General features: G+C 47.8%; 1 protein-coding gene across 5 annotated transcripts; it reads right to left on the reverse strand.

Moving 5' to 3' along the window:
• Positions 1 to 13,823: 13,823 nt before the first annotated feature.
• On the reverse strand, positions 13,824 to 21,022 carry HYAL2 (hyaluronidase 2). Of its 5 annotated transcripts, none has more exons than XM_074283330.1 (4): positions 20,742 to 21,022; positions 17,374 to 18,348; positions 16,651 to 16,740; positions 13,824 to 14,654 (listed from the first exon to the last, which is right to left on the reverse strand). In XM_074283330.1, exons 2-4 carry the CDS (start codon positions 18,304 to 18,306, stop codon positions 14,250 to 14,252), a joined length of 1,428 nt encoding a protein of 475 aa, XP_074139431.1. In that variant the 5' UTR covers positions 18,307 to 18,348; positions 20,742 to 21,022; the 3' UTR covers positions 13,824 to 14,249. The 5 variants fall into 5 exon arrangements, with proteins under 5 accessions (XP_074139431.1, XP_074139432.1, XP_074139433.1 ...); XM_074283331.1 differs by having other exon boundaries at positions 17,374 to 18,351; positions 20,742 to 20,998; XM_074283332.1 differs by lacking the exon at positions 20,742 to 21,022 and adding an exon at positions 19,496 to 19,930 and having other exon boundaries at positions 17,374 to 18,351.
• Between the last annotated feature and the right edge of the window lie 278 nt (positions 21,023 to 21,300).

Below are 21,300 nucleotides of genomic sequence, written 5' to 3' on the forward strand. Positions count from 1 at the left end.
AATAAATTCTTTTAAAAATAAGGGGAAAAAAAAAAAGGTTGGGAGGAGGAAGAATGCCTAGGCATTTTGAGACTTGGCTGATTAGTTAGTTTTGTTTGGCTGAAGTTTTTTTTCTCCTCATCACTTCTTTATGCTTTGTTACAAAGGATAGGGTGGAATTTTTTAAAAAGTGTTGTAAAAACAACAAAAATAAATAAACAAGCAATAAAAAACCACAATGATCCAAGATAATTCCAAAGAATTCATGCTGAAAAATGCTATCCATCTTCTGAGAAAGAACTGATGAAATGTGAATACAGATTGAAGCATACTTTTTAAAAACTTTATTTTTTTTTGGGGGGGTGGAATCTGTGTTTTCTTTCACAACATAGCTAATATGGAAATGTTCTGCTTGACTGCTTCTATATCAAATTGTTTGCCTTCTCAAGGAAGGGGGAAAAGTATAAGGGAAAGAAAGAAATTGGAACTCAAAAGTTAAAAAAAAAATGAATGTTAAAAATTGGCTTTACATGTAATCAGAAAAAAAAAATGTATAGAATTCTTGCTGCCTGGGAGTTTACAATTCAGTTAGAGATTTAACAATATGTGTAGAAAAACAAAACGATTCCAGATCAAATAAATGACAAGTTTTACCTTGAAAGTTTAAAGAAAGGATCACAAGATCATGGGACCCCAAAGCCTATCTAGGTTAATCCCCTTATTTTAAAAATTGGGAAACTGAGACCCTGCAAAATTAAGTGGCTCTAATCCAGTCCAAGCTGGGAATTTTCTTCATTTCTTTGTTTCCAGGCCCCTCAGAGTCTTTCTTGATCAAAATCTTTCTGTCTTTTTCTACGGATTCCTCAGCTCATTCCCAACCTAACTGGCCCTGGATGTTTCCATTCTATTTAGTAGTTCATCAAACCACAGAGATGATCCAAACTCATAAAAGTAATAAGTGGCAGAGACAGTATTTAAAGCCAGACTTCAAATACTGTACTCATTCCTGTAAGCTGAAATGGTCAAAAAGAACTGACTAGAAAAGGTGGGTTTGGACCCAGGTTTTGAAGAATGGAAAGATAAAAGTTTGGGACTCAGAGGGTAATAGTAAAAAGTTACTATAAGAAAGCCTGCTGAGATAGTGGACAAGGACTTAGTATTCTTCTGGGGGCAGGTTCTTAATAATAGTTAACAAGCAAAAAATGGGTAGTTTGGAATATGAAATGAGGGTCTGTGTGTGAGGGCTGACAAGGAACTTGCTTCTTCCAAAGGCTACCATGAGGTGACCACAGAGATAGCTCAGCCAGGGCAAGTGTGTGTATATGTGAGTCCTGAGGATGAGATCGACTTTGGATCCATATGATGTCCTTGTTCCAGGGACACAAGCATGTGTGTCGGCCAGGAAGGGAAAGAACCAGAAAAGGGCAGCATTGTCTTTGGTCATTCTGGGAAAACAGAGGACCAGGATCAGGATTGAGTGACTAACACACCTTTCTGTCACTCTCTCCCAGTCAGACCTTATCTTAATTTCCTGTTCAAATCTTTCCTTGGCTCACTAGAGCCTCCTGCATTTAGTATTCCAAGCTCTTCTGTCTAGCATTTGAAGCTTCTGTAATTTGGACCCTATGAGAAAACAGACCCCTAGGACTCTAGCCTTTTCCAGCTGATGAATTTTCTTCCTCTTTTGGTTTTTATACCTCAGATCCCTTCCATTCTTCTCTACTGTTGCCCCAGCTTATTCCCAGCTCATCTGGCCCTACGTATTTCTGCTCTTCTTAGTAGCTCATCAGACCACAGAATCACAGAGATGGCCCAAGCTCATACAAGTAGTAAATGGCAGAGACAAAATTTGAAGCCAGGTCCCATGGCTTCAAATACTGGACTCATTCCTAATGGCTGAACTGGTCAAGAAGGACTTACTGAAAAAGATGGGTTTGAACCCAGGCTTGAAGGATGGAAAGATAGGGGTTTGGGATTCAACGGGGATCAGTAACAAGTAATTAAAATGAAGGACAATTGAGGCATAGGTAAGGACTTAGTATTCTTCTTTTTTTAATTTGTAATTCTTTTGAACATACTTCCATATTTGTTATGTTGTGCAAGCCCAAAAGGGAAAAAATCATGAGAAAGAAAAAAAGCAAACAAACAAACAAAAAAGGTAGAAATACTATGCTCTGTTCTGCATTCAGTCTCTATATGTAGAGGGCCGGAACTCTGTAGAAGTATCCTTGAAACAAGGTTAACTCGGTGTGATTGATGAGGTGATGATTCTCTAGTTCACATATATACTTAGTACTTAATATGGTGATGTAATGGTTTTCTAGTTCACACATATTCAGTATGCTGTAATGATGAAATTACAATAAGGTATATAAGGGCTAAGAAGGACTGGAAGATAGACATTCCATTTTTGACTAGCCTCATGGTGGCTGTCCAGCCTTCATCACTTCTCCACTAAAATTAAGGACTCAGGCTGATCCCGAGGTCCTCCAGAAAGCTAGCTCAAACATTACATCCATAGTTCCCTCTCTGGATGTCGATGGCACTTTCTATCACAAATCTCTTAGAATTGTCGTAAATCACCACATTGTTGAGAAGAGCCAACTCCATCACAGTTGATCATCACATAATCTCGTTACTGTGCACAATGTTCTCTGAGTTCTACTTGCTTTACTTAGCTTCAGTTCATGTAAGTCTTTCCAGGTTTTTCTGAAGTCAGCCTGTTCATCATTTCTTATAAAACAATGTTTCATTATATTCACATACCATAACATATAAAGCCATTCCCCAACTGATGGGCACCCACTCAGTTTCCAGTACCTTGTCATTACAAAAAGAGCTGCTATAAATATTTTTGCACTTGTGGATCCTTTTCTCTCTTTTATGATGTCTTTTGGATACAGACCCAGTATTGATATTGCTAAATCAAAGGATATGCACAATTTTATAGCCCTTTGGGTATAATTCCAAATTGCTCTTCAGAATGGTTGGATCATTTCACAACTCCACTAACAATGCATTAGTATCCTAGTTTTTTCACATCCCCTCCACTTAGTATTCTTCTGAGGGAAGATTCCCAACAATAGTTAGCCAAGAAAAGGGAAAAGGTAGTTTGAAATGTAAATAAGGTCTATATGTAGGGGCTAACAAGGCACTTGCTTCTTCCAAGAGATACCATGATGGGGGTGAAACTGAAACTGTCCAAATTCTCCTCTGAAAAAGGCCCACTCTTCGGGGCAGTTAAGTGGTCTCATTCAATTGAAGACTGTGGCCAGGAACTTGGTCTCACCCTCTATTGAGTTGCAGATAGTCCGGAACCACTCCCAGTGGCTACAATTCCCAAGATAAGTAATCTCTTTTCCATTTAAGATCAGGGGTATTGATAACATTGAGTGAATCTCATTCAATTTTGAATTGAAGGTGAAGCCTCAGCTAATAAAAGACAACTCTGAACCCTGAATTTTTGCAGCAGTCCTAAACAGGATTATGCTTGCCAAGGAAGCTGTCTTAGCAAGCTGTCCTGCAGGGACTTTTGCCCATTGGTGAAGATATTCTCTTCTCAGTGCCAATAAATCCCTTTCTGCAACACAGATTTCAGGTTTGTGAATTCTTTCACATAGGACCTGCACCTCCGAGCAGAGGGGATCTCCCACCCCAATTCTACTGCTGACCTCATCAGAAGGAAAGCAGAAAGTTTTGAAACAATCTTTACATCATGTGTCTCTAATAAAGGCCTCATTTTTCAAATATATGGAGAACAGACTTTATAAGAATACAAACCATTTCCCAATTGATAAATGGTCAAAGGATATGAACAGGCAGTTTTCAGATAGAGAAATTAAAGCTAATTATAGATGTATGAAAAAGTGCTCTAAATCACTTTTGATTAGAGAAATGCAAATTAAAACAACTCTCAAACAATCAAATTGAATAATACAACAAACAAGAAAAAAAATATTAGAGAGGGTATGGGAACATTGGGACCCTAATACACTATTGGTGGAGTTACAAAGTGGCTCAACTATTCTGGAGAGCAATTTGGAACTATGCCCAAAGGGCAACCAACCTATGTATGCCCTTTGATTCAGCTGTATCTCTTCTGGGTCTGTATCCCAAAGAGATCATAAAAAAGGGAAATAACCCACATGTACAAAAATATTAATAGCAGCCAATATTGTGATAGCAAAATTTTAGAAACAGAGGGGATGTTCATCAATTGGAGAATGGTTGAACAAACTGCGGTTTATGAATATAACAGAATATTATTGTGCAAAAAGAAATGATAAACAGGTAGATTTCAGAAAAACTTGGGAAAGACTTGTATGAACTAAGGCAAGTGAAATGAGCAGAACCAGAAAAACGGTGAACACAGTATCAGCAACATTGGGTGATGAGCAACTATGAATGACCCAGCTCTTCTCAGGACACAATGATCAAGACAATGCTTTGTACTTGTACGAAGAAAAATGCTAACCTCATCCAGATAAAAGATGATGGACTCTGAATGTAGATAAAAACATGCTTTTGCACTTACTTTATTCTTTTTTCTGTTTTTTTCTTTTGATTGGTTTCTTATTTCACAACTGTGACTAATACAGAAATTTTTTTCTATGTGATAGCACATGTCTAACCTATATCAAAATGGCTACTATTTTAGAAAAGGGAGAGGAAGGAGGAAGGGAAGGAGAAAATTTTGTAAAAGTAAGTGTTAAACATGACAAATGTGAAAGTGTTTAGAAGAATAGCACATATTTAATCTACATTGGATTACTTACTGTTTAGGGAAGGGGACTGAGGAGGAAGGGGGGAGAAAAATTTGGAACACAAGGATGACTGTTGAAAACTATCTTTGCATTTATTTTGAAAATAAAAGGCTATTATTTTAAAAAATTAGATTAATGATAAAAATCATCTTGACCTATAATTGGAGGATTATTATTAAAAACAACAGAAAGAAAAAAACAAATCCAACATAAGGAATAACGTGAGGGGATCACAGAGATGACCCAACCAGAACAGTGCAGGAAGAGCTCTGGAATGGGTGACAGGTGATGAGAACAGCACCGGATCCAAGTGATGTCCTAGTTCCAGGGACACAGGCACGTATGTCTGCCAGGAAAGGAAGGAACCAGAAAAGGGCATCATTGTCTGTGGCCATTCTGGGAAAACTGAGGGCCGGGATCAGGATTGAGTGACTAACAGGCAGCACCAGGAAGCTAATGTTCTTCTCTGTCACTTTCTCCCTGTCAGACCCTAACCTTAATTTCCTGTTCAAAAACTTTTTTTTGGCTCTCTAGAGCCTCCTGCATTTAGTATGACAAGCTCCTCTGTCTAACATTGGAAGGCTCTGTAATTTGGACCTCCGGCTCTAGCCTTCTCCAACTAGAGAATTTTCTTCCTCTCTTCCTCTTCTGTACCTCAGAGCTCTTCTGTTATTCTCTGCCACTTCCCCAGCTTCCATCCTTCTTAGTAGCTCAATAGGAGATAGAGATCAAATTACTCAAAAGGAGTCAGATGAAAGAAAGAAGGGTCAAGCTGAGTGAATCATGGGATGCTAACATCTCAGAGGGCGTCCTGTCCAATCCACCACGGGACCATACAAGTAATTTTTCAATCTCTATGTGAAGACCCCTAGGATTGGGGTTCCTTGTTCCCCTCCCAGCCGGGCTTTGGACTCTTAGTACTGCAAGCATGACTGAGCTGCCTTCCTGGAATATCGCTCAGTGTCCCGGACATTTATTATTTTGGAAAATCCCTCCATTAAGCTGGGCCTCTTCTCCCAGTGGTGAAATCCTTCCAGGGCCTTCATTTTGGGGCGAGGCCCAAGCTGGCCATGTTTCATTCCCCTCCCAGCTGAGCTATTAACTCCTTGGACTTCTCTGTACACTTCACAAGTTAAATTCCCTTTTTAAAATGGAAGCTCCTTGAGGGCAGGGATTATCTTTCTTGTTGCCTGCATTTATAACCCCAGCATTTAGCACAGTCTCTATGAACATTTGGGGCATATTCGCTAACTTTTTGAGCTTCTGAAGTACTTCAATTCTGCTTTGCTCATAGAGTACATCACCTTCTCTGATGAAGGTGTGCCATGTTGGGCAGTCGTGTACCAATGTCTCCCCTGCCTCACAAGTGGTTCTAAAGTTCTTAAGGCCTTTCGAGTGTCCTTATGTCCCTTTTTCTGATCACCTTGTGAGCACTTATCTTATGTGAGTTTTCCAAAGATAGTCCTTTTGGCAAGTGTACATTTGGCTTTCGAACAATGTGGCCAGCGGCCCACTGGAGTTGTGTTCTCTGCAGTAGAGTTGGAATGCTTGGCAGTTTGATTCAAGAAAGGATCCAGGTGATCTTCGGAATCTTCTTAAGACAATTCAAATGGATTTTTCTTGTGCAGCAAGATAATTGTATAAATATGTATGCATAAAAAAGAAGGATGGGGGGGCAGCTAGGTGGTGCAGTGGATAGAGCACCAGCCCTGAAATCAGGAGGATCTGAGTTCAAATGTGGTCTCAGACACTTAACACTTCCTGGCTGTGTGACCCTGGGCAAGTCACTTAACCCCAGCCTCAGGGGGGGGGAAAAAAGAGTAGTGGGTTTGGGGAGAAAATGAATGTAATGAGATCTGTATTATTAACATTTTCCCATTATTTTCTTTTGTCTAGACAATCAACAAAATAGTAAATGTAGCTCTATTTTGTTAAAAAAAAAAAAAAAAAAAAAAAAGACAATTCAAATGGAAGCATTTCAGCTGGGTGTTGATATACTGTCCAGGTTTCACAGGCATGTGACAATGAGGTCAGCACAACAGCTCTGCAGACCTTTAGTTCCGTAGTTAGTCTAATATCCGTCCTCTCCCATAATTTCCTTCAGAGCTTCCCAAACACCGAGTTAGCTCTGGTGATACATCTGTCAACTTCATCATTAATGTGGACATCCCTGGAAAGTATAGTGCCATGGTAAAGAACTTATTCATTACATTCAAACCTTCCTCCTTTGCTGTAACCAACGGTTCCACATATGGATGATGTGGTGCTGGTTGATGGAGTCCCTGTGTTTTTAGCAGAGAATCTTTATTGCATTTCAGAGGCTGCATTGAGTGCATAACCATCTGCAAACAACAATCAGAAGAGATGCAGGATGTGCAGTTAGAGAATCTGCCCCAAATCTTCATGGGGACTATTTGTGTCCAACCTGAGGCAGAGCATTCCGAGCTCATATAGGCCTGATTGGCTATTTGACTCTGTCACAGCGATGTCATTTTGGTCCTCTTAGAGAAAGGAGACCAACCAACTCAGCATCGTGCTGGGCATATAGGAAGATCTTAATAAATGCTGGTTCCCCACATTGTTGCCTTCTGGCTAGGCTCCAGAGAGCAGAACTAAGAGTAATGGATGAAAGTTAAAGAGGGACAGACTTTGTTGTAACTCCTTGGTTCTGAGGGCTGCTGTGGAGACGAGACTGAAGCAGATGCTGTCTCCTAAATTCACTAGCACCTTCCTTTTCCCCTCCTTCCTCTCTTCCTTCTTAAAAAAATAAACCATCAGCCATCAGTCTGCACTGTATCATCCATATGTGGAACCATTGGTTACAGCAAAGGATGAAGGTTTGAATGTTGTGAATAAGTTCTTTTACGTTGGCACCCTACTTTCCAGGGATGTCCACATTGATGATGAAGTTGACAGATACATCACCAGAGCTACCTCAGTGTTTGGGAGGCTCTGAAAGTGTGGGACAAGATGGATATTTGACTAACCACCAAACTTCCTTCCCTCTCTTTCTCCCTCCCTTTCTTTTCTTCTTTCTTCTCTCTCTCTCACTCTCTTCCTTCCCTACCTTTCTCCCTTCCTTTCCCCCTCCCTCTTTCTGTTCATGCTTTCCTTCCTTCCTTTCTTCCTTCCTTCCTTCCTTCCTTCCTTCCTTCCTTCCTTCCTTCCTTCCTTCCTTCCTTCCTTCCTTCCTTCCTTCCTTCCTTCCTTCCTTCCTTCCTTCCTTCCTTCCTTCCTTCCTTCCTTCCTTCTTTCCTTTTCCTCTCCCTTTTTCTTTCCTTCTTTCTTTTTTTGCTGCATTATTTTCTCTTTCTACTTCCTAATCCTTCTTAAAAAACAAAACAAAACATTTTAAACAAACATGCATAGTGAAGCAAAACAAATTTGCTCATTAATGATGTCCAAAAATATATGCTAGACATTTCCTTTTTTCCATTTCTATTTCCAGAGAGCAAACTGCGTTCTTCTCTGATACCCCCCCCCAGCTCCCTTAAATGCTCAAACTCATGAGTTCCATCTCTTTGCTTTCATGGGGGATGGGGGGGGGAGGAGAGGAGTTAAAAAGAGTTTATTGTTGAAGGAATGCAGAAATTTTAAGAGACAGAAAACAGTAAGAGAGTCCAGGAATGTGGAATAGCTGGTACCCAGATAAGGAGAGAAAGAGATAGGAGATGGAATGTCAATTCATGGAACAGACAATTGGCCAGTTTAGTTGAAAAAAAAAAAATAGAGTTCATGAAGTCAGATTATGTAAAACAAGTTTGGAAATCTAGGTTGGAGCTGGATTGTGGGGTGGGGAAGAAATGAGGAGAATAAGTGATAGGTTGTGAAGTTTTCTTTTTATTCTAGAGGTAATGGGAATAATTGAGGATCCCTGAGTGGGAGAGTGACATGGTCAGACCCGAGTTTTAGGAATATGTGTAGCCATTGATTAGAGAAATGTAAATTAAAACATCTCTGAGGCAACACTCCATGCCTATTGGATTGGCTAATATGATAGATTAGAAAGATTAAGAGGAATGTGGAAAAAATTGAGGCACTAATGCACTGTTGGTCGAGTTTGAACTGATTCAAAAATTGTTTAAAATAGTATTTTGTTTTTCCAATGACTTGTAAAAAGTTTTCAACATTCATTTTTGTAAGATTTGTGTTCCAATTTTTTTTCTCTCTCCTTCTCTTAGCTCCCTCCTCCCCAAGATAACAAGCAGTTGTATATAGGTTATAAATGTACAATCATATTCCATACTAATCATGTTGTGAAAGAAAAATCAGAACAAAAAGAAAAAAACATAAGAAATAAAAACAAAAACAAACAACAAAAAAAGAGGAGAAAATACTTTGCTTCGATACACATTTAGTCTCTATAGTTCTCCCTCCAAATGCAAATAGCATTTTCCATCTCAAGTCTATTGAAATTGTCTTGTGATCCAACCATTTTGGAGAGCAAGTTGGAACAACGCCCAAAGAGCTATAAATCTGTGCATACCCTTTGACCCAGCAATATATCACTAGGTCTGTATCTCAAAGGAAAAATAACTATAATATAAAAAATACTTATAGCAGCTCTTATTGTGGTATCAAACAATTGGAAAGATAGGATATCCATCAATTGGAGAATGGCTGAACTGGTTGTGGTATATGACTACAGTGGAATAATATTGTGATGTAAAAAATGAGCAGGATGGATTCAGAAAAACCTGGGAAGACTTATGTGAACTCATGCAAAGTGAAGTGAGCAGAACCAGGAAAACATCATACACGGTAACAGCAACATTGTATCTTGAATCAACTGTGAATGACAGCTATTCTTAGCAAGACAGTTAAATCCAAATGAGGAAAAATGCTATCCACTTTCAGAGAAAAAAGTGATAGAGTCTGAATTGCAGAGCTAAGCATACTTTTTTAAACTTCATTTTTTCTTGTTTTGGGGAGAGGGGTGTCTTGTCTTTTCTTTTAGAACATGGCTAACATCCACATATGTTTTACATGGCTACACATCTATAATCTGTATCAGATTGCTTGCACTTTCAAGGGGGAAGTGAGAGGGAGAGAGAGAATTTGGAACTCAAAAAATATGTTTAAAATTATTTTCATATACAATGGAAAAATACATATAAATTTAAGACAAAACAAAATTTAAAAGGAATATGTGTGTGGTAGCTGTGTGGAGGATAGTTTAGAGAGGGAAGAAAGTGAGGAAGATAAATTAGGAGGCTAGTGGAAGAACAGAGCAGGAAAGAGGTGTTGAGGGACTAAGGACAGCAGCTGTGCTATGTGGGTCACTGGTAGGATGAGTTGGGCCCGAAACAGGGAAATGTAGGAAGGGTGGCTTTGGAAGGCAGATATAATGAGTTCTATTTTGGACATCTTGTTGAGGTTGGGATAGCATTTCCAAATGTGCAGGAGGCAGTTGATCTTGCAGTGTAGGAGTCTGGGTGAGAGATTAGGGCCAGAAATATATGGAACCTAGGGCCTCTTCCATGATAACTTTCCTCTGAAAGCCACCCTGAGGTTGAATGCATGATGGTGGGTCAGAATCCATTCTAAAGCACAGTTCACAAACTCCCACCAATACTTTTACTATATCAAGCAGAGACACATTAATTCAAAGCCCCAAGCACATGTCTACACTCTCCCACTAGAGGGATAGGGGAAAGTCTAGAAATATGTGGCCAGGGCGCACGAGAAGTCAATTAACTCATGTTTCTCCTGAAACGCTCCTCTCCCGGTGCTCCCTGCCGGCACTGCTCTGTCTTGGATGCTCTCTTGTATCAGGTACTAGAGATGTCATCTTCTTGCTTGATGGTGTTATTGGGCTCCATGCCGCTTTCTCTTTTTCAGCATTTTGGTGCAGTTCTTCCTAGTCTAATATTTCCACTTCATTGTCTGGGATGAGCTGCTGTCTGCTGAACTACATCTATTTGGTCCCCACCCCACCCCCCTCAATTAGCCCGGAGCTGGGCACATTGTGAGCATTTACTAGGTGGGGTTCCACTGATTTGTGACTGAGAGGGAGGCCTGGTGGAGATTGCCCTTAGAAAAGAGTAATCTTTTTCTCCGTGCCTGAAAGGGAGAAGAGTGGATTACAGAAAGTAATGCTTTTTGGTGGGGCTGAGGAAAAGAAAAGCTTCTAGTCAATGGTCTTTGTTTTCTGAATAATGTGGGAGGCCAAGTCCTCTGCTAAGAGGGAGGAGGGAAGAGTTCCTAAAGAACCTAATCATTAAATCTTCAGTGTAAGCATTGTACTTCTCGGTAACTGGCAAATGCTACAAATCAGGGCTCGACTTTTATTGTTCTGTTCATTGTCAAAATTTAAAAGTGGTGGAGAAAATAGTAAATTGTAGATTGAACTGAAAAATGGAGCGGGCGTGTTCAGAAAGCTGGTTGTTAAAACATTTACTAGCATATCCCTGGTTCGGGAGGGAGGTATTGCAGGCATTTTGGGAGAGCCAGTTGTTAAACACCGATCGCTCACCGGGTTGGGGGAAGAGGCATTTCGGAATGTCATTGTTAAATATTGATCAGCAGTCTCTGGTATGAGCGGAAGGGGCACTTTCAGAGAGTCAGTTGTTAAATATTTACCAGTACACTCTTGGTGTGAGTGGGGGGTATTGCAGGGAATCTGAAGGGAGAAGTTTGGAGAGGATTTGCCCAAGATTACAAAGGTTGTGACAGTTCTGAACCTCAAATCTTAGTTTTCTGATTCAAGGTTCACCATCCTCTTCCCTCCATGGTCAAGAGTTTTGCCATCCAAGAAGCCTGAAGAATTAGTAGAAGAGCTAGGTTACAGGGGCAGCTAGAGCACTGGGTTCAAATCTAACATCAGATACTTCCTAGCTGTGTGATCTTGAACAAGTCACTTAACCCTGTCATTAAAAAAAAAAAAAAAAAAAAAAAAAAGAGGTAGGCTGCTTGCCATCTAGGGGAGGGGGTGGGGGAGAGGAAGAGAAAATCTGAAACACAAGACTCTCCTTATACTATAGAATAGGGGTCATAACAGCCCCCTCATCTGCGGGGAGGATCGGATATTTGTAAAAGTCTCAGCAGCCGGTAATACAAGCGCTCGTTCCCAGCAGGGACCCCTGGTTCAGAGGGAAGCCCCTGCCCCCCCATCTGCGGGCGCGGGTCTCCAGGAGACGCGTCCTGTTACCCAGACTTCGTGGCCAGGCCGCACACGCCGGCTGCGCCTGGTTCCTAGAGGGGAGCGGTGCTTTTCCCACCTGACCTGTACTCCCCATGTCTGGAGATCTCCCCATCCGAGGCCCCGGAAGTCAGAGCTGACAGCTCCCCTCCCCAGGTACAGATGAGAACCAGAGGCGTAACATCACCCTCGGAGGCTTAGAAAGTACTTTCCTCAGCTGGAGAAAGAGCCTAGGGCGTTTGTACTGTGGATGTCAGAGGCAGGTTCAATCTTTGACCCTCACCTCCAGGCCTTCCTACCCCACCCTCCCCTGGGATAAGGGAGCAGTCCTCGTGCCTTGGCCAGGCCCAGAAGCTCTGCAGCCTCTTCCGGCCAAATCTGGGGGAGAATGGGGGACAGCCCCTCCCGCACGCTCCCTTGCCCTTTGCAGACACGGGAACCTTTCTGGGCCTGGCTTGACTGTCACTGGGGAGGTGGGTGAGGAAGAAGTCTAGGGGCGCCCGTCTTGTGGGCCAGGAGCTAGGGCAGAGCCGCTGGAGGGCAGGGAAGCTTGTCCCGAACATGTGTCTGACCTCGGGAACTCTCACAGCCGACCTACAGGAATGGTGGATTTTGGATGGGTTCAGATCACAGCTCTCCCACTTCCTCCCTCAGTGTTCCAGATTCCGTCCCTGTCCTCCTGGGGCCAGTTTTTTTAAATTAAATGGGTGGAAATAACCACAGTCTGATGATTCCACGATTCCACTTTGTGGGGGCAGAGGGGAGACCTGAAGGGGAAGCTCAGCTCCCATAGTTGGACACTTAGTGGTTCCTGGGTCCCCTGGGAGGCTTCTTTGAGCCCTAGAACTCTTCCCACCCCCAGACGCGGAGCTCCTGGCAGGGAGGCTGCGGGGTCCCCAGGGAGACAGGGGGGCTCCCAGCAAAGGCTGGAGCAGGAGCAGGAAGCGCTCTGGGCCAGCCGCAGGCAGTGGGCCGCCAGCTTTGAATCTGTCTCTGTGCAAGTTTGCAAGTCCGGCACCAAGGCTGTTCCTCCCTGGCAAAAAAGGGGGGAAATGGGAGAGGTTTGGAAAGTTGGGGGGCGTCTCAGAAACCTCCAAAGGGCAACCATGGGATTTCCCGTGGATTCTAGCCTTTTGGTATATGCAGCTTTAGAAATTAAAACACCTTGATATGATTGAATGGGAAATGCTGGAATAGGTGAGCTCTGGCTTTGGAAAACCCATCCCAAGCTCCAGGGGGAGCCAACTGCCCACTAGAGGGCTCGGGATGGAGGCTCCTGGGACACACGACTGGAGACCGGGGCCCTTCTCCCTCCCCTGGCAGGTGCAGAGTTGGGGAGCACCCCAGTGAAGGATGTAAGCAGAGGGTCGATAGACATAGAGCTGGGCAACGTGCCCATGGGAAAACCAGCACCGAGGAAGGCTGGCCCCAAGCCCAGAGCCATGCTGAGCCCCCTCCCCCCCCACTGTCACATTCTATTTCCTCCAGCCCCAGCCCACCAACCCTGCCCACACTCCACAAGCCCTCTTTGGTCAGGGGTGGGAGCTGAGTCCTTACTGGGCAGCAGTCTATCGAGGAAGGCGAGGAAGCACTAAGTGCTGGAAGAAGCAGTGCATTAAAAGGTGGAGAGAGGGGAAGTACCATCTCTGTTCTGGATGGTGTCTATCCCTGGAGCAGGGAGTGGGAGCAGCTTTAAGCAGAGAGTGATTCAGGGTTTTCTGGCCATCTCATTCGGCTGAGCCCATGCTGTTTGGGGGCTGCCATCTTGCTTCCCCATCCTCCATCCCACCAAACGTGGAGTCCCAGATGTCAGGCCTTCCCTTCTGGTGGGAAGAGCTCAATTAGCCCCAAGATTGGCTCCCGGCCCAGAGAGCACCGAGGGCTCACTCACTAACCCTGCCCACTCCTCCCCAGTGCACTCCATTCACATTTCTACGGAATTGTTTGTTTTTCTGTTTAATTTACAAAATATCCCAATAATAATAATAATAATAATAATAAAATATAGAGAGGAGAGGGGCAGGGGGCTCTCTACGGCCCTGCCGTGCCCCCCATCCCTATTCTCCACTAACAGCCCCTCCCCTAGGACGGGAAGACACCCAGCAGCAATTCATACAAACTCAACATCCCCCCCTTAAAACAGGGGAAAACATAGGCAAAGGGTTGAAGACCACTCCCCCTCCCCACCCCACTCTGCTCCTAGCCCTCTGAGGGCTATGTAAAGCATGGCTGGGGATGAGTCTGTTGCCACATGGGGGCTATTCCACTCCCCTAAGCCCAACTACATCAGCTACAGGCTCCTGGGCAGGGACCCTACACCAATCTAAAATCACTGGCTCCTTCCTGGAAGCCCCGGCCATAGCTATCTACAGCAGTCGGGGGAGGACCGAGTGGCCCAGGGCCAGCAGGGCTATCAGGCCCGATGGGCCACTGGCAGAGCCTCTGTTTGGGGCTCTGCGGCTGTGCTGGCAGCTCTCCCCGTGCCAGCCCTGGTAGCACTGGCAATGGAAGTTGTCCTGGAGCTGGGCCAGGTCTGCCTGGCTGAACTCGCCCTCGGCCCGGAAGAGGGGCTCTTTGGGGCTCTGAGCGGGACGAAGGCGAAAGCTCCAGGGGTTCAGGTGCAGGAAGGCATTGGAGTTGGGCAGCCGTCGCTGGCAGCGCCCGTGCCCATGGCACAGGTCCTCACTGCAACGGAAAGCAGCCTCCGAGACATTCACAATGTAAGGGGCCAGGCGGCTTTCCAGGTACTCCTTGATTTTCTGGCAGGTTTCCTGAAGGGAAGGTAGAATAGGTCAGGGTAAGGCATTAATTTCCCATAGTCACCACACACTTGAGAGAAGGAAATGACTGGATCGGGCCATCCAGCTAAGTATGGACTTGTCAGGATTTGAATTCTGGTCCCAGAACTGTCCTCCTTCCCATCAGACACTGTGGCCTTTCTCCATGGGGAGTGTCTCTCTCTGAGCATCGAGCCATCTTCCACCTCCTGATCTGTACCTTTGCTAAGTGTGGTTCTTAAGTCCTGGAATGAACACCCCGTACTCCATGCTGAAGCCCCTCCCTCCGAGCCCCAACTTGGACCCCACCACTTCCTCTTTCCTGGGACAGTCCTCTAGGACCTGGGAAAGCAGAACTTTCCCTCCCAAAGTATCCCATCTATTTCAGTCTCTCTTGGATCTTCCTGCTTTCTGCATGAGACAAAGCTCCTTAGGGGCAAGGGTCTCCAGAGCCCCAAAGGAGGCTCTGACCAATGGGAGCCTGACAGGTTGAACGTGGGGTTTGGGCCTCTGCTGCTCTCTGTAGGATCCTTGTATGAGGTCTTAGAGAAAATACCAAGTAGGGCAGGGAATTGGGCATGGATGGGTGCGTGTAAGAGGTTACAGCCAAATCCCCCACCCTCCACTGAAAAGTGGGGAAAGAAACCCATTTGTCTCAGAGCTGGCTGGAGGACCGGGAGTAGGCAGCGAGGAAATCGCCTCTGCTAGGACCCCTTTCCTTGGACTCTTTGTTTGTAGGCAGCTCTCTAAGAGTCTGCCCTGTGCTCTGTTGTATATGTACTCAATCGCCACAGAAAGAGGGACAATGGTGAGGGGGGTAGGGATTCTGAGGCCGGATCCTATTCCTCCAGGCTGCCGTCCCCACCCCTTTCCTGGCTGGGGAGGCACTCAAGACAGGCGGAGGGGTGGGGAGAGACTCTAGGAGCAGCTGCTGGAACAAAGACATATTTCCCCTTTCCTTAAATGCAAGTTCAGGGAAAAATAGGGGAGAACAGGGAGCAAAGGGCAACAAAAAAGGGTATGTTTGTGGGGAGATCATGGAGCTAACTACTAAGCCAGGGATGGGACAAGGAACTTAATATGAACTTCTCAGCCTTTGATTGCCCTCTGTAAAATGAATAGTTTGGATTTTAGGGCTCCAGCGAATCCTGCTCCTAATTCTAAAGTCCTTCCCAGCCCTGACAGTCTGTGTTCTAAGAGCCTTCCCAGCAATAACATTCTTCCTTTACATTCTAAGGGGCCCCCTGGCTCTGATCTACCTTCTGCACTCTAAGAGCCCCTTTGCCTTTGATATTTTATCTTTAACACTTATAGGGCTCTGATTCATTTGATTTGGTTCTAGAAAACGAGTCAAATTTAGATTGGATGTTAGAAAACAACTACCATCCCCACCTGTCCCTTAGTGGAATGAGATATCTTGGGAAGGAGTGGGTGACATCCCTGGAGAGCTCTGAGGGGCCAGGGCCTCATTTTCTGGGCATGGTCTCTGCTGGTTGGACCTTTCTGTCCCTTCCACCTTCAAAACCCGGTGAATCTATGCCCCTCCCAGCACTGACATTCTCTGAGCATTTCAACACCCCAACGATGACGGGAACAAAGTTCCTGCCCTTCTTCCTATTTTCTGGTAACTTAGGGCTGCAACTGAACTTCTGAGAAGCCTTTCTTGACTGTGTGGGCAATTACACTGCCCTTGCATCCCGGCCAAGGCTTGTTTGTCTATGGGATGTGGTTTTTATTTTATTTGGTTTGGGTTTTTTTGGGTATATGGCTTTTCTTTTTCAGACTACGGAAAGAGCTTTAGATTAAGAATCAGAAACCTAGATTTGAATCTTAGGTTTGCCATTTCGTCACTGGGTTAACTTGGGCAAGCCCTTTCCCCTTGTTGAATCTCAGTTTTTCCATATATTAAATACCCTCCCCCTTTCTTGGGGGAAGGTAGGGCTTTTGGTGAGGCCATACCTAGACCCTTATGGCCCATGGCTCCACTTACCGGGCTCTTGGTATAATCTGCATCTCCCCAGAAGATGATTCCAGCTGCCCCTAGAGCTGCACTCTCCCCAATAGTGGAGATGAGGTCCATCTAGGAGAAGAAAGAGAACAGGTCAGAACTGCAGGCGAAGGAGGGGGGCAACAAACAGAGGGGCTGCTCCCTTTCTTTCTTCTACCTCCTGGAACTTCTGCCTGTCTCCTCAGGCTTGTCTGGGCAGGGTTTCAAGCTTCAGATCAGAGACAGAGAGAATAGCCCATGTCAGACAAGTCCAGGCCGGCTCTCTATCCCCTCCAGATGCTTTGGGGTATATGAGGAAGGGAGAAAAGAAAAATCTCTGCCAGGCTCCCCTCCTACAAGGGGTTTAGCAGGGACATTAGCAAGACTCTATCCAAACTCAGAAGTCCTCCTTCCGTGGGCAATGGGGCCTGAGGGCGGTGGAGGCGTCAGGAGCTCCTGTCCTGGGAGCCACTAAGTCCTAGGCTTAGTTTGGCTTCCTGGAGACAGACACCGGCTCCTCAAGGTCACGAATCCTCTCCCCTCTCACTTACGGTTGTAAAAGTATGGGAGCTGGCCACACGGTTTCTAAAGTCCTTTACAAGTCTCTATGATCCCTCCTCCCTTCAGGGCCTCAGTCTCCCCATCTGTAAAACGAGGCGTGTGGCCTTGCAGGTAAGCCCACTGCCACCCCTCCAGCCCTAGCTCTCCAGCCGGCAGCGGGGTTACCTCGCTGAGCCCTGTGAGGCTCTGGGTGTAGGTAGGGCGTGTATAGACGAAGACCGGCAGGGAGTAGTCGGCGTGGTGCTCCCGGGCCACCCTCAGGGCTTCCCCCACTCGGTAGCGCACAAACTTCCGACCATTGAAGGAGGAGTTTAGCATGGGGTCCAGGTAAATGGAGGGGTAGAGGGCACTGCTCTCTGCCCAGAGCCAGGCCAGCTGGTCATTTCTGGAGACCTCCACATCTGGGCAGCGGCCTGTGTAGCTGGACCAATTCTGCACGTAGTCGTGGTTGTAACAGTCAGGGAAGAGGTAGAAGCCCCAGAGCTGGCGCGGCCGAGTTTCCTTTGCCCATCGCAGGGTCTCCAGCATGAACTGCCGGGCAGCGAACTCAAACTCGTACTGGGCCTGCTTGCCCACCTGCTCCGGGGTCCAGGTGGGGTGTCGGGAACTGACGAGCTGGCGGGAGACCTTGCGGTACACATCCTTGCTCTGCCAGTTTCTGATCCAGACTGGGCGCCAGTCCTCCCAGTCAATGACGGCCAGACCTTCTCGGTCGGGTGACCTGATATAGTGTCGAACCCCTTCGGGCAAGCGCTCCAGGTGGTCGATCAGGCTACTATTCTGAGGCACTCCCCCGTGGACGGGCCGCAGGTGCGAGTCATGGTAAGGGTAGTAGCCTAGGCGATCTCGGTAGAAAATGGTGAGATCCTGATCCACGAAGCCCTCGTTGGGCGACGCCTTAACATCGAAGACGGAGAAGTCTAGCCCTACCTTGAATCTTGGCTTGCAGTCCTGGGTGGGGGCGTTCCAAGCCACCAGGAAGGGGCGCCGGGTGAAGATGGGTGGGGCGGTGGGCTTTGGCTCATTGATTCTGGGCCCCGCCGAGACCAGCGACACCAGCAGGGTCAGGGCCAGGGCCGCCTGGGCCGCTGCCCACATCCTGGGGGGCTCCTGTGGCGAGCTGCAGGGCTGGCTCAGGACCTGCTAGGGAGTGGGAGAGGGGGGTGAGTGGTCCCGGGGGAGCTCGGGAGCTTCCCAGGCAGTTTCCATCCCTCCCCACCCCAGTTAGTTACACGGGACTTTTAAAGCCCGTTCTAATTTCATCTGTTAAGAAGTCCCTCAACTCTCTGGTTCGGGCACCTCGATCACTTTCCTTCCGCGTGAGAGGGAGAGATCGGACGGGTCCTTGGCGACCCCAACTCTTCCTCCGCAAGCGGCTCAGCCTCAGCCACTCCAGGGAAGAACAAAGGCAGCTCCGAGACCGGCCGGCCGGAGCAATCCGGACCTCCCACGGCGGGGAGCGGCTGCCGGCTGGGCCGGGGCAGGGCAGGGCAGGGCAGGGCAGGGCTCCCTTCCAGCCAGCGCTCCCGGAATGCTGACTCGGCCACGGCCAAGGCCACGGCTCCGGCCGCCCCAGCTCCCCTCTCCGGCCCGTGCGCTCCGGCTCCCCCTTCCCCGCCCCGGGCCCCTCGCGGCAGAACAAGCCCCCTTTGTTGGCGGCTTGGTCCCTAGTCCCCCGCCCCCAGCCGCACGTGGGTCCCGCGCCCGCCTGGCCCCGGCTGGGAACCGGGAGCGGGCCAGGCTCCCGCGGCGGGCGCGAGGGGCGGCTGGCACCGGTGCCAAGGCTAGGGGCGCAGATCCCCCGGGAGAATCTGGGGGCTTAGAGCCGCCGGCACTTACTCACCTCGCACCGAGGGCCCGAGCCACCCCCATGGCCACCGGCACCCAAAGCCTCTAGCCCGGGACCCCGAGCCCGCACTCGGTAGTTCGCAACCGTTCCAACTTTCCCTCCCACGGCCCCACCCCCTCGGCCCGGAGCGGCCCCTTTAAAAGATCAGAGAGAGGGCGGGACCAGGGCAGTCTGCAGGGAGCCAGGTGGGGAAGGGCTTTGGGGGCTGCCAAGTTGGAAAAAGACCATTGTCGAGGAACGTCCCCGGTTTCCTGGAAGGAAGGCACTTCTTCTCACTTGGGAACGTGAAAATGCTTCGTGGGGCAAGGCGTCTTCCCATCGCCCCTCCGCGGAGTGGGGAGTCTTAACTCCGTCTCCCCCTCCTCCCTGAAGCAAATGGTATGGCCCGGCTCCTGCCGAGGCGCTTCTACCGCTTTAAAGAGACAGGCAGAAACTAACCACCGAAAAGAGTGCGAGGAGAGGCGAGGGCGGGGGTGGGAGCGCAGAGCTTAAGCCGCTCCATCCCGGACCCTGGGTGATCTCTCTCGTCCTCCCCTGAAGCACCGCCCTGCGGCTGATCTCCCCTTTTCCTTGAGCAGAGGGCAGCTTTCAGCTCCTGGGCACTGGCCTGGCCTCCCGGGGGCCCCAGGGCTACCGCTCCACCAACAATAACCCCGTCCCGGCAGCTGGCCGGCTCCCTCCTCCCCTAGCCCCGGTATTCCCCGGAGCGGGGAGCCAGGTGCGATCCTCGCCTCGATGCCCCCAGGCCCTCATCCCATCTTAAAGCACTGTGGGGGGTGGAGAGGAGGGAGGGTGGGTCACAGCTTGGTCCCTTCCTCCCAGAGGGCCCCACCGACTCCTCCTGGGGGCTGGGGCTTTGACTGAATGCCTTCGTTGCTAAGACAACAGGCCTCTGTCCAGGGAATGCCTGACTGGGTTGGGGGAGGAGGCTGGTGGCCACCTGGTCCCGGAGCTGGGGGAGGGTGGGATTAGCAAGGGAAGAGGGAGAGGAGCTGCTGGGGTAGAGGGTCTTATCCCCAATTCCTTGCTCAAAGGAGAAAACTCAGGTCCAGAGGACAGACCCCTCCCTCTCCCCCATTTCCTCTTAGGAACCTGTCCCCTCATGACCACTGTCGGGGTGGGGGGTTACCGACATGGCTGAACCTGCAGCTTGGGGATAGGGCCTCCAGGCTTCAAACAAAGGGGAGGCCCCCAAACAGACCTTGCTGAGCTCCTGAAATGGGGCAGGAAACCTGAGAGAAATCCCGCAGGAAGTTCCAGGCTTCCCAACCTCCGGCTGGCTTAACTGTTCAAAAACCTGCTTCACCAGCTCTAGGGCCCCAGAATCCCACTCCCCTTTCTAGTTCTTGTCTGTCAATCACACTCACTAACCCTTGCTAGAAACCTCCTCCCCCATTCTAACTATTCACCCATAGTCAGGGAGACTTCCCTTTCTGTTCAAGGCGTCCAAAGCTCAAATGTTGCTTTCCCCCTGGACAAAGGATCACAAAATAGGTTCTCCCCCATCAAATACAGTTCCCTCTGTGGTGTCCTCCCCAAATCTGGGAGGCTGAAGCCATCTGTCTGTGGGCAGAAAAGAGGACCCCAGTTCAGCCTGCCAGGTTGCCCCCACCACTTTTCAGCACTCCCTTCACCCCCGGTCATGCACACCCAAACCCTCAGCAACATAACTGGCTGGGCTCACCTGTATTGGGACCTGGTTCTCCGTTAATGCTTGTGGCTTGGATAAACTGGGACCAGGAAAAAGAAATGGATGTTTTCTTCTACCCGATCCTACTCCTGATCCCTTCACTGTTCTCAGGACCCCAGGAACAATTTCTTTCTGCTTTTCCACATCATTCAGAAGGCCAAAGCCCGTTACCGACCTTCTGTTCCCCTGCACTCCTCCGGATGCCTAGGATCACTGGCTCTAGCTGCCTCCTGCTCTCTAGTGCTTGGTCCCTAGTGCCTGGTGTTCCTGCTGAAGTCCCATCCCCTCCCTTTCCTCATTTCCTGCTGCCCCTCCAAGAGGAAAAGACCTATGACCAGAGGTGGGTGGGTGGACAGGAAGAGGCCAGAATCTCTCCCAACTTGCCTCCGGCATCCCCAGTCCATGCTTTTCCCTAGGGGCCCATCTTGGGTTGAACCTCCTCCTCCCTTTCCATAAATATCCTTGGCCTCTGGGAGTCCAAAAAGTCCCAAGTGGGATCAGGAAATTAGAGGGAGAGATCTGTGAAGGGAGAATCATCTGGGAGAAGGTATTG

The sequence above is a fragment of the Sminthopsis crassicaudata genome, chromosome 1 (genome assembly GCF_048593235.1).
Source record: "Sminthopsis crassicaudata isolate SCR6 chromosome 1, ASM4859323v1, whole genome shotgun sequence".
NCBI classification, from domain to species: domain Eukaryota; kingdom Metazoa; phylum Chordata; class Mammalia; order Dasyuromorphia; family Dasyuridae; genus Sminthopsis; species Sminthopsis crassicaudata.